The 15,371-nt window shown below is 54.0% G+C and overlaps 1 protein-coding gene across 1 annotated transcript; it reads left to right on the top strand.

Moving 5' to 3' along the window:
- Positions 1-8,312: 8,312 nt before the first annotated feature.
- Positions 8,313-13,924, top strand: BATF (basic leucine zipper ATF-like transcription factor). Its single transcript, XM_030043913.2, has 3 exons — positions 8,313-8,611; positions 10,442-10,546; positions 13,312-13,924. The coding sequence occupies exons 1-3, from the start codon at positions 8,546-8,548 to the stop codon at positions 13,516-13,518; spliced, it is 378 nt and encodes a 125-aa protein (XP_029899773.1). The 5' UTR covers positions 8,313-8,545; the 3' UTR covers positions 13,519-13,924.
- Positions 13,925-15,371: the final 1,447 nt, after the last annotated feature.

Below are 15,371 nucleotides of genomic sequence, written 5' to 3'. Positions count from 1 at the left end.
AGATGAAAACCAAGGATACCTAAAACTCAAGTCAAAAAGTTTGGCTTAAAAAAGATAGAAGATAGCATGGTTCTCGGACACCTAATTTGGGGTTCAGGTAAAGAAGGGCAGGAAGGAGTTTCTGTCTCTTCTGTGCCCTCTTTGAGGCCAGTGTTGGCAGTTGTTAGTGACAGCAGGAGGAGTGGCTCTTCAAGCCAGGGCCTTGCAGCAGCATTGCTGGCACGGCTTAGGGTGCAGCACTTCTCCCTCATCCCTCTTCCAAAGCACCATCGGGGATAAGGTGCCACCGAGAGCCCGCAGGTCGGCTGTGTCTGGGCACAGGCGCCGGCAGCCACTGCCAAAGCCGTAGGAAAATCAGCCATGCCCCAGGAGGATGGTTAAGGAGCACCTCTGTCATGCTGGGGCACCGAAATGCGAGGGTGGAAAGCACAGGATTGGTGGTCATCTGAAACTGCCCACTCCTTCCCTCTGCTGCTCTGAGCCCCCTGGGAGTCTTGTGGGGGTTTGCAAGCCCTCTGAAATAGCCAGCACTAAGCAGGTCCTCCCTTGCGTCCAGGCGGTGAACCATGAGCCTCCCCCCTTGTCTTTCTCTCAAAAAGGTGTTGAGGAGCCCTGAGGCAGCCACGGGCTCCGGGGGATGGACCTTGTGCGAGGCAGGGGCTCAGCTCTGCCGCTGCCTCCCCCCGCAGCCTGCTCTGGGACGGGCTGTCTCCCGGCAAGCTGCCAGCAGGCGAGAGCTGTGCGTGCCAGCCGGCGGGTGCACCAGCGTGTGCCAATGCAGCGCCCAGGCAGATGGGGCTTATATGCATTTATGTGTGTTTTGATAACTCTGACAGCGTGGTACTGCTGATCAGCGCTGCTTGCACGGGTGCGAAGTGTACCTTCTGCACAGCTCCCCTGCCTTCTCCTTCACAGCCGCTCTGCTCCACGCTGCCTGTCCTCCCCCGTGCCGCCTCTGACACGCTGTACTCCAGCACTGCTTTGCACGCCCCGGGCGCAAGCTCACTGTGTGTGTGCCCATCAGCACAGCTACTTGTGCCGAACACCTCCTCCAACCACGCTGCGTGAGCTGAAGGGTTTGGGAAGCACTTGTTGCCACCAAAGGGGGTGGGGGGAAGGGAGCACCAGTGTATACACCCCCCCGAAGCCAAAAGTGAGGCAGATCCCATTGGGGTGGGAGTACGGTACTAGCATGAGTGCTGTTCACAGTCATCTCCGGCTGAGATGGGTGTCTCAGGACAGTCTAGCTGCAAGAACATGCCCTAAATAAGCTGAACTCAATCCTTGGGAGGCTTGAACATGTTTTATGGTGATGGGTGGTGTTGAAGAACATTTTCCTCTGAATGGAGTCATGGAGCAGCCACGTAATATACTCAAGAGTCATGTATTAATTTAAGAGACAAGTAATGCGTTCGCCCTCCGCCCCCATGCCATGGGGCATGGCTGCAACCAATGCCCAGTGAGCATCAAATGCCCTCTCAGGCTGTGGTCATCCCCTGGGAGCACAATTTTTGCTGCTTGGTTGCTGCAGTTGGATTTGCTGCAGTACTAGCAGAGACCAAAGGCTGGGTCCTGCTGCCACAGTAGCAGGGCTGGACAACCACACGTCTCTCCTGCCCTTGTGCAGCCTGGAAATGTGCACGCTGGGCAGCATGAAGGAAGCTGGGGCTATGGCCCCTTACCAGCACGGCTAAGTCTACCCCTGGGTGGATCAGCCCTTCTGGTTAAACGGGTCACTGCCCTTCCTCTTTGGGCCTTCCCCATCATCACCGAACGAGACTGCCACCGAGATGAGTCAAACCGTCAGACAACATCTGCACCCTTTGCAGTCCCCGTCCATGCGCTTGGATAGTTCAACCGGTGGGCTCAGCCCAGGCAGCGGAAGCAAAGAAGCCCTGGTTGACTGGGGGGGGGGGGCGTCTGGCAGCTGAGCCTTTCAAGTGCCCCAAGCGTGTACATATCCAGCGCGGCTGGGTGGTCTGGTCTGTTTCTGACCAGATCCCAACAGCTAGACATGGCCTGTGAAGAGAGCAGTGAGAGAAAGGTTGGCCTTAAATGGATGTACTCTACCAGGATTTGGGATCTGCTGACCTGGAGAGTCATATAAGTACACATCTGAGTACTTGCTCATGAGCTGCTAAGTCCTTGCCAGGAACAGATTAGAGGTTGCTCAGCTAATTACCCAACCAGTCGATATGTACAGGACAGGAGAAGGAGACGGTGGTTCATTTCTTCAATAGCCTGGGGTGAACTCTAATTATCTGTGCGTTGAGACTGAAACTCCCCTATGTGTTGGAGGTCAGACCCTGACAATCTCCTGCCAACCCTTCAGCTGGGAGGCTCTGGCCAGGCTTGCTCTCCCCCTCCAGCAGGGTCAGACAGACCCCAGCTACCTGGAGCTCTATGTGCATTTCTGGAAAGCTAGCAGATTTGGTGTTTCCTTTCTATAGTTTCCTTCTTTTAAAACAGACATAAAAAGCATTACTAATGATGTTCAAAAAAACCCGTAAAAGTGGCAAAGCCAAGTACTGAAGAGCTAGAAATTGCCAGAAATGGGTTTGCCTCGGCAACCTAGCTTCAGCTGTCTTGTGCAAATGATCACCTCCTGCATTTTGCCCTGGATTGCTACCTCTTCAGCGCTCAGGCTGGACCTCCGCCGGAGGGAATGTCAGCTAGGCTGCCTCCTTTCTTAGCAGGGCTGGGAAACTCCTATCCAGTTGGTGAAGCAAGGGACTGCACAAAGAAAGGAGGGTCTCCTGGATAGACACTTGGTGCCTCCCTGGAGAGCTGAGTCTGCCCCCGCCCCTGCCTCGAAGTTACTCTGTGAGTCGGTAAGCCGCATAAGCAAGAGCTTTCACAGGAGCAGCCCTGTCTTCCTCATTTGCTGGAGCCGATTTACAGAAGTGCTAAAAGTTTGCAGCTGCAGTCACAGACATGAGGAGCTGGGGTTTGGTTAAATGAAGTGCTATATAGAGCCAAACACACTGAAAAATTAGATCCTAGTTGGTTCAAACCCTGTGTCCAAAATGAATGAGTACTTATGACCTAAATCTCTCTTTGTCTCTTGTTTTGCAACTGTTAAATAGGGATAACTCCACCCCCACACCTGAAAAGGTGGCTGAGAAAACCGATTCATTAATAGCCCTGAAGCAAGCACTCAGTGCCGAGGTGATGAGCACTAGAAAGAGTCTGTGAAGACATGGAAAAGCAGGATGTTGGAGCAGGGTCTGACCACAGGACAGCGATGAAGGTAATGCAGCCATCCGAGGGAAGAAACCTTTGTGGATCATGCAGTTATAGAGCACAGCATGTTACGTGGCATGAGGGTGTAAATGCAGCGTGCTTAAGGGAGCTAATTCTAGGATTTCCATGCTTTTGTGTGCTTGACTTACAGCCCTTGCCATTTATCAGACATTCGGGGTGTAAAGTACGCATTTCCTGTATATTGGCAGGTTGTGCCTAGTAAGGACTGAAAATGTTGATGTGATGGGCATTTGCTCTCTGCTAGGTGGGATGAATTTGGTGGGATTACGCTTGAGCTCACCTGCCACAACCTCACTCTCACACTCACTCAGCTCAGCGGAGATGAAATGGCCCTGGTGATGGAGAGAAGCCATCCTGCCCACATCGCAGACAGGACCAACATGTGCTGATAGAGTGGACACAGCAGAAGCTTGTCTGGTAGAGAGCAAGGACTTTTGTTCAACACCACCATTTGCTTAACATCTCTTATCAGCACCAAATTCCACACAAAAGTCTTCAAACTCGTGTGGGGAATGATAAGCAAATTGTTGCAATTGTCCAAATATTGTAAGAAATCATTTGCATAAAATGCTACATGCGAAGCAGAAACAAACTTGGTGGTTTACTGGAAGCTGAAGTTGGTAGCTGCTCTAGGTTGGATTTTTAAATAGCACTATGCACTGAATGGTCATGCAAACAAGACGGGTGAGATGCAGTTTTCAATGTTGCTGCCGTAAGCCTGCAGAAGGTGAGAGTGCTGGAGCAGCAGGTTTACAAGGAAACTCTAGCAACCACCTGTGCTGAGGAAGCTGTTTGCACAGGTGGGACGTAGGGACCTTTCTGGGCTTTGGGGGCAAAGGAACTGGCTGCAGTTAAGGTTGAGAAATGTCCCATGTGCTCTCTGGGCTCTGAGGAGCCCATCTTAGTAGCTTTTTTTTTTTCCTTTTCCTTATTTAAACCCTGGGAACTTAACTCTAACCCATCCTACAGAAGCAGGATTCTGCCTGGATCCTTTCTGACAGAGGTTTGTGCCCAGCCACTTCAGATAAAGGGGCCTGAATAACTTTCCTGAACTTTCCATCCCAAGGTCTTCCTAACCTTATCTTGCTTTGAACCTCAGACCTGAACCTTTCCTGCTGCATCTAAAGCCGGGTGCTTTGTGCCCTGCGCTGGCTGCACAGAAAACAGCTGACCACCCTTTCCATTACAACATATCAAAGACTGGTCCTTCCTCCCCACCCACTTCCCACCCCCAAGACTTCTCTTTTCTAGGCTAAAAGGACACAACTTCTTCACTCCTTTCTTTTAGCGCAAGATTCCTCTGTATTTATCATCTGTATTATTTTCTTCTAGACTTTTCCACTTCTGGACCTGTGACTCTGAATGGGTCCTGGTGCTGCACAGGCAGTGCAGGGCAGTCATCTCCTCTGCCTTGCACCCAGCACCCCCAGCCAATACCTGGCCTTTTTGTGACACCTCTGCGCTGCTGGCGAAGCTTCAGTTTACGATGCTCTACAACCCCCAGATCTTTCCCTGCCATTCTGCTGCCCAGTCGGTTATTCCCCAGTTCTTCTGCCTACATCTTGCTTCGCTTTACATTTGCATTTGTTCTTGCTGAACTGCATCTTGCTGCTTTCAAACCGTTTCTCTAGCAGTCGAGATCACACTAAGCCCAGCCTCCAGAGTCCCTGCAGCCACTCTGTCCTGGAAAGAACCAGACTCCCTTCAGCAGTGCCTGCTGTTATTCAGAAGAGACAAACGCAGAACTGGAGGGCCCCATCCTTCCCCTAAAAACCTCTGGAAATATCTCTGCTCTGTCAAGCTGCCGGTGTGGCAGTAACCTAACACTTGTGAGTTTATCCAGTGCCACTGATGGTGATTTCAAAGCTACTGTGATTAAGATCAAGAAACCTAAATGATCCCAGAGAGAAAGTCATTATTCATGGCGTAAATTTAGTCACCTAAATCAACCAGAGAGATTAGGAGGTTGGCTCCTGAGAATCTCCCTGATAGGAGGGGAGAGGGAGAGCCTGGGGAGGGACAGGAGGATATTAGGTCCCCATGTTGTGCCTGCAGCAGGTGCCCAGGACAGCACCTGGAGAGCTGTGAGCAGACGCTGGTGGAGCCACACTGGTGGCTTCTGCTGCTCTGGGTCAGGGGATCAGAGATCTCCCTGGAGGAATGGCACGGGCTACTGCCTGCGAGGAGGCAAGATGGGTCCTGCCCAGCCCAGGGGAGAGCTGTGAAGGTTCTGCCCACTTTCCCGCCAGGAGACGCTGTCTCATTTACAGCACACTTACTCATTGCTCATAAGTGACTGGAATTCATTAGCAGTGTAGCCAGCTTGAGGGTGAGGAGTGTGTTTGGGCAAGGAGGGAAGAGAGGTGCTCCCTTACTCCCGCTCAGCAAGACCAAGTGTCCAAACACTCTTCCGCAATGTCGCTCTCTCCTGAGATTTCTCCATCAGCTGTTAATAAAAGCCCAGCTCTGGGCAAACCAGGGTGCAGCTCAAAACTTTCCTCCTGTGGATCAAAGAATAGCCTTTGCCATAGCCACGCTCTGGCCAGTTTTGCACTGACCATCCAGCTCCTGACAGGACACCCAGCTTCCCTGCACCACCTCCTGCCAACGCACCCGCTGCCTTCCCAATCACCTCCCTTCAACCGCCAGCCTTGCTAGATACAAACGGAGGGAATTCAGCTTATTTACTCAATAATGGAACAAGGATACTTTTCCCTGAGGAAGGAGCTCCCTCCATCCTGTCCTGAGCAACAGCAGCCGGTAGAGCAGGGCAGGTCAGGTGGTGTCTGAGACCTGCTTGCCAGCAAAGGAGCGTGGGTTTCCTCAGGAGACCGGGAAATCCAGAGGTGTGCTTCCTGGAAAGGAAGTGCCACACAGGGTTGCAGAGTTCAGAGGAAGTGTAGCGATGCAGTGAGCAAATGGATGCTTCAATGGTTGTGCCGCTAGCTGGTGCCTTGGGAGGCCTGAACTCAACACCCCACGAGCCCCTCGTCTCGCTGGTGCCTTCGGCGGCTCCATTCCCAGAGCCGGCCGTGCCAGAGGAGCCCTGCCTGCTACAGCAGGGCTGCACTGCCAGGAGACGGGGTCCCTCAGGGTGGCTCATGCTGAGCGAGCAAACTCTCGTAGCCGCGTTCAAAAGTGTGGAGGATCCTAGCATTTCGCTACAGCACACCGGGAGAAAAAATACATTCAAGGCTGTGAAATGTTCAGATAATAGGGCCAAGGGTAGCGCACCAGTGCCACAGGGTGTTTCTGAAGAGGGAAATAGGCCAAACAGAGCAGTTTTTCTACTGGATCGAGGCCAGGCAATTTCCTGGAGCCACCCAGCCCATAGCCAGCCCCACGTGGTTCTTGCTTTTGGACATGTTTGCCCCTGTGTTGGCTCCATGAGTGGCAGGGCTGGGAAGAAATGCCAGCAATGCCCACGCAAGTCTGCACTGTGCTCCTCTGCGCATGTGCTTTCTGTGCTGCAATAAGGCTGCAAACCCAAAGCTGCCAATACTTTTGCCCTAATGACAACGGCCTCTCAAGTGCCCTTGCTGATGCCCTGTGGCTGAGGCTTGCTCGATGCTCCTGCTAGAGGCAGGAGAAACTCAACCAGAATACCAATATGCAACGAAAACCAGTAAGTGGGAACTGGGAATTGCTGCTTTCCATAGGAGTGGGTTACTGTGGGTGGGTTCATGCCTGTTTCTTTATCTGGTCCTCACAGCACATGCGAGAACTTAGCTGCTCCGAAGACGTGTGCTCCTGCCTGTGGATGGAGAGCCTGTTGGCATGTGGTCCTGGTTCATCCTGCTGGCTCTGGTGACTTGAGCAGATCAGAAAGCAAATCACTCCTGCTTTGGCACTCCCTGCTCCTGCACTGTCACCTCCAGAGCCGCTAGCATGGGTACTCTGAAGGTACTCCTCAAGCCCTGCTGCCCCAGGGGCTGCTTGTACTTCTTCAGTCTACTGAGGCTCATACTAAGGATGGAAGTAGTCCCACACAGCACAGACCAGGGGAGAAACAAGGGGATGCAAAGCAGCTTTCCTTTGCTGCTGTCTGCATGGGCCATGCCCAAGTTGGGTGCTGGCAGAGGGAGAGTAGCAAGGAAACAACCTCCAATGTGCCATAATGCTCCTGTCTCCCCATAGTCCTGTCCCACGTCATCTACTGCCAGCTGTGGTGAGGGGGCTAGAGGGGAGCAGGCAGGGAGTCAGGACCCCTGTGTGACAGTCTCACATCCCCTGGGGTGTAGCCAAGCTCACACCATGGTGTGGAGTGAGAATTAGGTCTAAGGTTTAGCTTCTGGGTCCATAGACCATTACATTTACAGCACTTTAATTTGTGTGCCAGGGTTGATGTTCCCCTTACGGGCCTGTGGTGAGGTATTAATGAGCATTTTAAAGCGCTAAAGAGCTTTGCCTTATGGAAAATACCAGTCCTACCAAAACCAGTCCAAATGTTCTACAATCCCAAACCTTTCTTAGGTGGGGCTGGTGCTTTATCGTACACATGGGAGCCATCTGCACAAAGAGCATTTACGTGGCACCTGCTGAGGGTACCCGTCCCCTCCCCAGGACCCACGTCAATGGTGTCGGGGGCAGCGGGAGGGGGTAGGTGGGTTGTGGGTAGGTGGGTGGCTGCCTGGGAATTTCCCTGGCTGGGCTGGGGTGGTGGAGGCTGCCCGGGTCCGGACCAACCCCCTGCCTGTGCAGGGCTGGCACGGTGCGTGGTGCCCCTGGAATTTCTGGGGCTCCCAGCAGCACCTCCTCCGCACTGCCCTCCTTTGAGGGTCCAAGTTTCGCAGCCAGAGCCGGGGCTTTTCTTCCTTTCCATCTCTGCTGTTTGTCTCAGAGAAAACCCATCTCACTGTTTTTCAACCGCCTGAAGGTGTTTTTCGGGGGTTTTTCAGGCTATTTTGAAGCTCATTTTTCCCAGATGTGCTTTTTTTTTCTTCTTCTTTTTTTCTTTTTTCTTCTTCTGTAACTTTTCTTCTTCGCCTTAAAGTTTCCGGCCACGTGACTTTCAGCTTACATCCCCGAGGTTCTGAGAAACCACAGGAGGCCGAGACCTAAAGGGAAGGTGCAGAGGCTCCGAGAGGAGAGGCAGAGAAAGTGGCAGAGCGCAGGGCAGGAGGACAGCGTGCCTCCAGGACGGGCGAGAGCCGGGAAGCCAAGGGCCATCTCAGGGGGGACAGAGGAGGGCAGGGGAGAGGGAAGGGAAGCGAGACAGAAGGCAAGCACACCGAGAGCACAAAGGAAGCTGAAGAGGCCCTGGGAGCCAGAGACGGGAGCCATGCCCCACAGCTCCGACAGCAGCGACTCCAGCAGCTTCAGCCAGTCTCCCCCTCCCAGCAAGCAGGTAAAGTGGGGACCGTTCCCCCGCTCTCCCCAGCCGGAGAGTCCTTCACGGTGGGCCATGGGTGGGCAGGAGGAAGGGTCGCATCCACCGCTGGTGTTTTCACAGTGCAGTATGGCGGGGCTTTCTAGGAACGGCTGTGGGGAGCGGGATGCGGGGCTGAGCCAAGAGCATTGGCAGAAGCGCCGGCCACCAGGCTGGGTACGGATGGAGAGAGGAAGCCTGGTTACCTGGGGCTATGCCAGGGGCAACTGGGGGGCCGGGACACCCTGGACACCGTGGGCCCTGCGATACGTGCCAGGCAGGCAGCAGGCAGGAAGCTTTGGTGTGCGAGTCGGCGCTCTGGCGAGGAGCCTGAGTGTGCACCTCGTCGCCGTGGACCGGGACGGCTCAGAGGCAGCCTGCCTGCTTCCTGCTGCCGCAGACAGCTCTCAGGACCCCCAAAAGCTCTGCCACTTTGGGTCTGCTTTCTTTTCTGGTCAGCCTCAGAGGTTTTTCGTCTCAGTAACGCTTGACAGAGGGATTTGGTTTTGTCGCACGGGGTACCTTAATGGTAGGTCTTTTGCTGGCAGATACTGACCCAAGTCCAAAGTATTTCCACTGCCTTTTCTGGCTAAGCTTTATTATGTCTATCATTTGCCATTTCTCTAGGGCTGGCAACAACAGCAAGTACCTGAGATTTTGCTCAGAAATCTTAGGGATGATCAGGCCAGATGATTTTGGGCTTGCACCCAGGGGCGGGGAGACATCCTGGTAGAGAAGGGGATAAAGCGCAGGGGTTGCCAAAGCACAGGGACTGGACTTGGTGCAGGACTTGGGACCTGCTGTATCTGAGACATTTGTAGGGTACTGAAGGCAAGGATAAACGGTTAAGTTCAAAGAAAAGATCTTGGGCGGGGTGGAGGGGGGAGAGGATGTGGACAGACTGATGGGCTGGGAAGATAACTTTTGTGGCTGAGTTTTGTAGTCCTGTGGAGAAGCGGTGGTGTGAATGTTAGAGAGCCTACAAAAGAGGCAGTGCAATATGAAAATAGAAGATGAAAGAGTCTGTGTGACGGTTTCAACTGTCAGAAGGGAGCAGCAGGACCAGATCTCAGCAGAGAACGGTTGCTGCATGAAGCTCATGACCTGGGGCCTGGAGACCTCTGCTCTCCCCTGCCCAAGGGGCTTGGGAGTGTTGCAGTCAGCATTGCAAGCTTTGCTACCACGGGACTCCAGAAAAGAGCAAGCACAGAGATCAGAGAGCTGGAGCAAATGAGATCTGGGGAAAACCGAAAAGCTCTGATTTTGTCTAGTTAAACAAAGCCGGGGCCACATTGCGCTGTAAGGGTCTGCAACAAATAAAGCCTGAGAGAGAAGGGTGATGGCGAGGTGGTGGGACCTACAGGGATGAGAGGAGGAAAACACAGGCTGAATCTCTGGAAAGATGGTTTAGCCAAGGACCTGGAATATCTGCAGTGCCATATCCCCACAGAGAGATGGGGAAGGGAAAGGTTTTCTGTACGAGGGATTCAAATTATCTGTGTTCCAGAGAGTGGTCCTTACTCTGGCCCCTCAAGCCATATCCCAGACCTGTGTCTTGGTGCAGGGATAGTGGTCATTTCCCAGCTGTGCCAGGACACCCAAGGGTATCAGACTTGCCCCTCCTGGCAACGGGGATGTAAAAAGCATCACACATCCCTGGGGTATGGCTTTATCCTAGTGCTGAGGGTGTGTATCCCATGTCCTGTGCTTCAATGATGTTATCTGCTGTGTCCCGTTCCCACCTACTGCCCTGCAGGAGCAGGGCAAGGGAGGGGATGACCTAGTAATTTCCATGCCTTGTTTCCCTAGGACTCTTCTGATGACATGAGGAAAGTCCAAAGGAGGGAGAAGAATCGCATCGCTGCCCAGAAGAGCCGCCTGAGGCAGACCCAGAAAGCAGACACGCTGCACTTGGTGAGAACTCCCACCCTTCCCGTCCCCAGCGCCGAGGGCTCACAGAGGGGACAACATGCTTTTCCTCTGGGGACTCAGAGCGGAGGTGCTCAGTTGAGGCAGGACAGGAAAAGCGAGGCCAGGGCAGGATGTAGGTGACAGCACTTGCAGCAAGAGCACATAGCCCAGGATGACTGCCACTGAAGCATTTAGTTTTGTAGCTAGTTTTGAATCCATCTTTATCTTTCAGTCTGATATTACTGATTTCCTTTCCCAACCTCTTCTGACTGGCTCAGTCAGAAGCTCTTTGAAAGCACAGGCTCACCTGGGCTGGCTCTCCCCAGGTTTGTTCTTCATGCCATCATTTATACAGCAGTGCAACAGTGTACAAGGATGCTTTTCTGAGATGGTAGTGCTTTGTATTCATTGGTATGGATGATGGTGCAATATGGAGCTGAAGGGGCCATCTCCTCTGGTCTGTTCCCTGAGACACCACACAGCATAGGTAAATAAATATTAATAATTTTCTAATATTTTAAAATGTCTCCATGGTAGTGCTTGTATCTCTTTCTACATCTGAACACTGTACAGTACCTGGAGGCTTTTCCTGTTGTTTAGCATGGATCTTCCCTCCTTTGGTTTCACCCTGCTGTCCCACTCTCCTTCTGTGGCAGTGTGGGCACTCCTGTGGCCCTTCCCAGTGTGAAGAATCAGGCGTCTTCTTTTCAGGAGGGATGGTCACTTCTGTCTGTGTGTGTTTGGGCAGGAGTGTGTGGTCAGTGTTGGAGCACAGGGGCTGGGCTCCTTTGCATTTTGCACGTTGGTAAGTGCAGTCTGTCTCATGTGTTTTGGGCCACTGGCGAGCAGGATGCAGAACATGCAGCCTGCAATGGGTAGAGATCATCTTTATCCCTGTGCTGGGCTTGGCTACCCTTTGAAAAGTGGTCATTGGGCTTATGTTCTAAAACCCATCCTTTGACTTAGTGGTCTTCATATTCCCCCAGATCCCCATTTTTGGGAAGAATTCTTGAGAAGCCGGTCCTGAACCTTCCTCCTTACATAGTGCCCTCAGTCCATGGTTGGAGCCGGGTCTAAGACAGAGATTTCACTCTTTTCTCAGTAGCTGATGATCCTCCTAGAGCTGACATGGCTCTAGGCTGATTGCATTACATCTGTCAGCAGCGACTGCTCTGGGCAACTGTGCCTGAGAGGGGTGAAGAGATACCCTTTCCTTGGGATTAGTGCTCTCTCCAAGGTAATCCTAGAGATGGATATGGGCTCTGATCCTCCCCCAGGAAGATCCTGCATAGCTGTGCACCAAGAAGAATTGGGCCGCCCTTCTCGGAGTGGATGACAAACCACTTGCTTACGAGATTACTACTGCTCAGCCATCATTGATAGCGCACACTCCTTGCCTTCCCATGGGGATGGGAGCAGGGGGGCTAAGCCCAGTTTGGTTCAGACAGAGAGGATCCTGGCATGCAGCTGGAGAAGTGGGGGGAGGCACGTAGAGGACGGATGGTGATTTTTTGCTAATGTTTTTCCAATTCCTGGCGGACAGTGACTCTCTGCTGCTCCTGGGTTCGTTCCCCGAGTGCTCTTTGCCTTTGGTCTGCTCTGCATCAGGGACTTTGCTTCTCTGATGTGGTTCTGCCCAGAAGAGCATGGCTCAGCTTGAGCTGTGGTGGTATGAAAGGAGCCAGCAGCTCCATCTGCCCCAGGGCTTTATAGCTTGTGTTTTGAGGCGAATGAGTCATGGGGAGGCTGGGGCTCCCGGTCCCCCGGGTGATTCCCGTCAGCTCCTGAGTTCGATGTCAGTCGTGACTTCCAAAGCATTTAGTCACGTCTAAGAGATACCCGTTTGCTGTGCAAGCTCCTCCTGTGACAGCCGCTCTAACTGCTGGGTGTGTTTCAACCTGTGCGCAGAGGGCTGGCACTGTCAGAAGTCAGCGTGGCAGTGGAGGGGCGAGCGGAGGGGTGACAGGTTCGCTTTGCTGAGGTGGTGGTGCAGCTTTCCAGGGCCTCAGAGCACTGGGTCCCACTTTAGCTGTCTCGGCTAAGTTTGCAGAGCCTGCCGCCACGTCCTCCCTCCCTCCTCTGGTCCTGCCCAGGCTGCTGGCTCCATGGTCGGTCAGTGCCCGGGATGCTCCAGCCTGGAGTTGGCTGCACTTTGGCAGCAGTAGAGGGAGCAAAAGACGCGATGCTCTCGGGATCGGGGAGACAAGGCTGAGCATCATTATGAACCCCTTTGTTGTTATTCTCATTAATAACACTATTAATTCAGTTCTTCTGAGGCCTCGGTTTCTCTTTTCTTCTGACTCAAGCGTCTCCCCCTCCTCCCCACCGTGCTGCTGGTTTCCCCGGCTGCTAGCAGGAAGCAGTGAGTCTTTTCTTTCCAGGGCAATGACAGGTTTCCTGTGGCAGGTGGTTTTCTGCTTAAAGACGGCGGTTATTCAGCGCGCCCTCCCCCCGGCCGGGTGGCCCGGGAAGCGGCCGGGCGGTGTGCGTGAGAGGGAGCGAGAAAGCCTGGGCGGGAGCACGCCACAGTCACTTCTCGTAAGCCGGGGCTGGGGAGCGGTGGCTGGGGCCACCAGCATCGCACCCGCGCCCGGCCCGGCCGGCTGGGGGAGGGGGGTTTGCCCAGGCGCGGCTCTGCCGAATTTACCGGAAACATGTCATTCTGGAAACTCGGCGGGGCAGAGAGGCGCAGGACTACGACCCCTGTGTCCCCAGCTCATCTCTGAGGCTCCCGCGCTGAGGAAGCCCCTGTGGTTTTGTCTCCTCAGGAGAGCGAAGACTTGGAGAGGCAGAACGCTGCCCTGCGCCGGGAGATCAAGCAGCTGACGGAGGAGATGAAGCACTTCGCCTCGATGCTGAGCTCCCACGAACCGCTCTGCTCCATCCTGACGTCCCCTCCACCACCTCCAGAAGTGCTGTACGCCACACACTCCTTCCACCAGCCCCACATCAGCTCCCCACGCTTCCAGCACTGAGCCAGCCAGTGGAACGGCAGCCTGCCGGCTCCACCGATGGCAAGAAGCAACTTCGTGGGGCTCGCTTTTCCATCCAAGGGAGAGGGACGGACAGGCGGACGGACACCCCTTCTCAAAGTGTGTACTCTGAGTGACTTGCCTAAGACTTGCTCCCTGTGCAGAAATGGGAGAGCCACCAGGAGGCATCTTTGGGCAGTTTCCAGCTTGGATCCTGGGAAGAGGAGGCATTCACAAAGAGGCACCAACCCCCTTCCCTGGTGCTTGTTTGGCAATGCTCGCAAGAGCATGCGGCACCAGCAGCCTCCATGCAAGCGGCTGGCTGCGGTGCGCAACAGCCGGAGCTCCAGGGAGAGGAACGGGAGCATGGGCGGAGGGGAAGGTTGGGGGCCACAGAGTACCAGGGCAAAACGGGTTTATTTTTGTAAAATAAAGATTGAAAATGCTTAACTCTTTGTTGCTAAAATAGGACCCAGGCCACTCCTAAGGCCCGGCATGACACAGTGAGGATGCCAGCAGCAGGAGAACAGCCCTGTGTGTGCTGGTGTCTAATCCAGGGCCAGCAGCTGGACCCCCACATTTAGAAGGGGGGCCCATGTACATGGGCTGGGCAGGCTGAGGAGCAATGGTTTGTGGGGTGATGGGGTCCCTGGGGGAGATGGGTCCCTTCTTGCTGCAGGGCTGGATCTGGCTAATGAGTCTGACGTGCCATGTAGGATCACAGGTCTCTTCCCCGCTGAGCCCCTCAGCTCCCTGCTGCCGAGGGCTAGACCTCCATGTGCTTCCCTTGCATGTGTGGAGGTGCACTGCCGTATGGTGTAACCTCACGTGTGGGTCTTGGTGGGCTGGTGGAGCCTTCAGCTTGACCAGCAGCACAGCTGGCAAGGAGCATCGCAGCGTAGAGGGCGGTGGTGATGCTGTGCTGGACTGCACAGGGGAAACAGGACCTAGCAGGACCCTTGCTCCAAGGCACCCTGCTATAAGGCACATAGCTACAGCCTATGCTGTTTCCCCTTCCCCACCAGTCACAGCTCCACAAAAGGCTGCTGCACTACCTCATGCATTGAAGCAGATGAAACCTGAAAGGTCAGTGAAGAGTAGATTAGTTCTGCTGGGTCTGATCTAGTGGAAACACAAGTCAGGCCATACAGATGGTCTCCACCAGCCAGCAGTCCACCTATCAGCCCCACTCTACATACAAGGCTGAAGCCCACCTGCCAGCGCAGGTCCTGTTGCTAATGCTGGCTCAGGATTGCTACCATCTCCAAGGACCATCAGCTGCAATCTTTTCAGCATAGGGTACCGCAAGCAGTGCTGCTGACATAGGCTTTTAACTGAGCTAAATGGACCCAATTTGTAGACACCCTCCTTTCAGGCACAGAGAAGCGGCATATTTCCAGATGGGTTTTGACCCATCATCATAGTCCTCAAGACTGGTTGGGAAAAAGTCTGTAATGTGCTGTGCTGTGCCCATTTTCCCCTCTATGCTTCACACTAGCAGGATGATAACAAAACACTGCCATGCCTCAGCAAGCTGTCCTCAGGAGAGGCGCAGGTAGCACCGTGATTTCTCCTGCCACAGCCTGTTAAGAGACTTGTGAACGTCCTGCCTGCCAGCATGGGAAGCACCACGGCCAGGGATGTCTGGTGTCAGCACATTGGCCTGGGTGTCACCACCCTACAAAAGCAGTGCTGAGGCAACAGGTGATTGCACTGGCCCTCCTCTGTGCAGCTCTGCCCCCTGCCCCGAGGGGGATGCTCACACATCGGGGAGGATGGTGCTTATTCCAGCCGGGTAGCTGGGTTTCTGCATACAGGACATGCAGAATACATCTATGGGCAGCAAAAAGGTTCTG

This window comes from Aquila chrysaetos, chromosome 2, assembly GCF_900496995.4.
Source record: "Aquila chrysaetos chrysaetos chromosome 2, bAquChr1.4, whole genome shotgun sequence".
NCBI classification, from domain to species: Eukaryota; Metazoa; Chordata; class Aves; order Accipitriformes; family Accipitridae; genus Aquila; species Aquila chrysaetos.
This window is presented reverse-complemented; position numbering and strand designations above follow the sequence as displayed.

Coding starts and splice junctions, on each gene's coding strand:
- BATF (XM_030043913.2), top strand. CDS start 8,546: ATGCCCCACAGCTCCGACAGCAGCGACTCCAGCAGCTTCAGCCAGTCT. Junction 8,612..10,441: donor CTCCCCCTCCCAGCAAGCAG/GTAAAGTGGGGA, acceptor TTGTTTCCCTAG/GACTCTTCTGATGACATGAG. Junction 10,547..13,311: donor AAGCAGACACGCTGCACTTG/GTGAGAACTCCC, acceptor TTGTCTCCTCAG/GAGAGCGAAGACTTGGAGAG.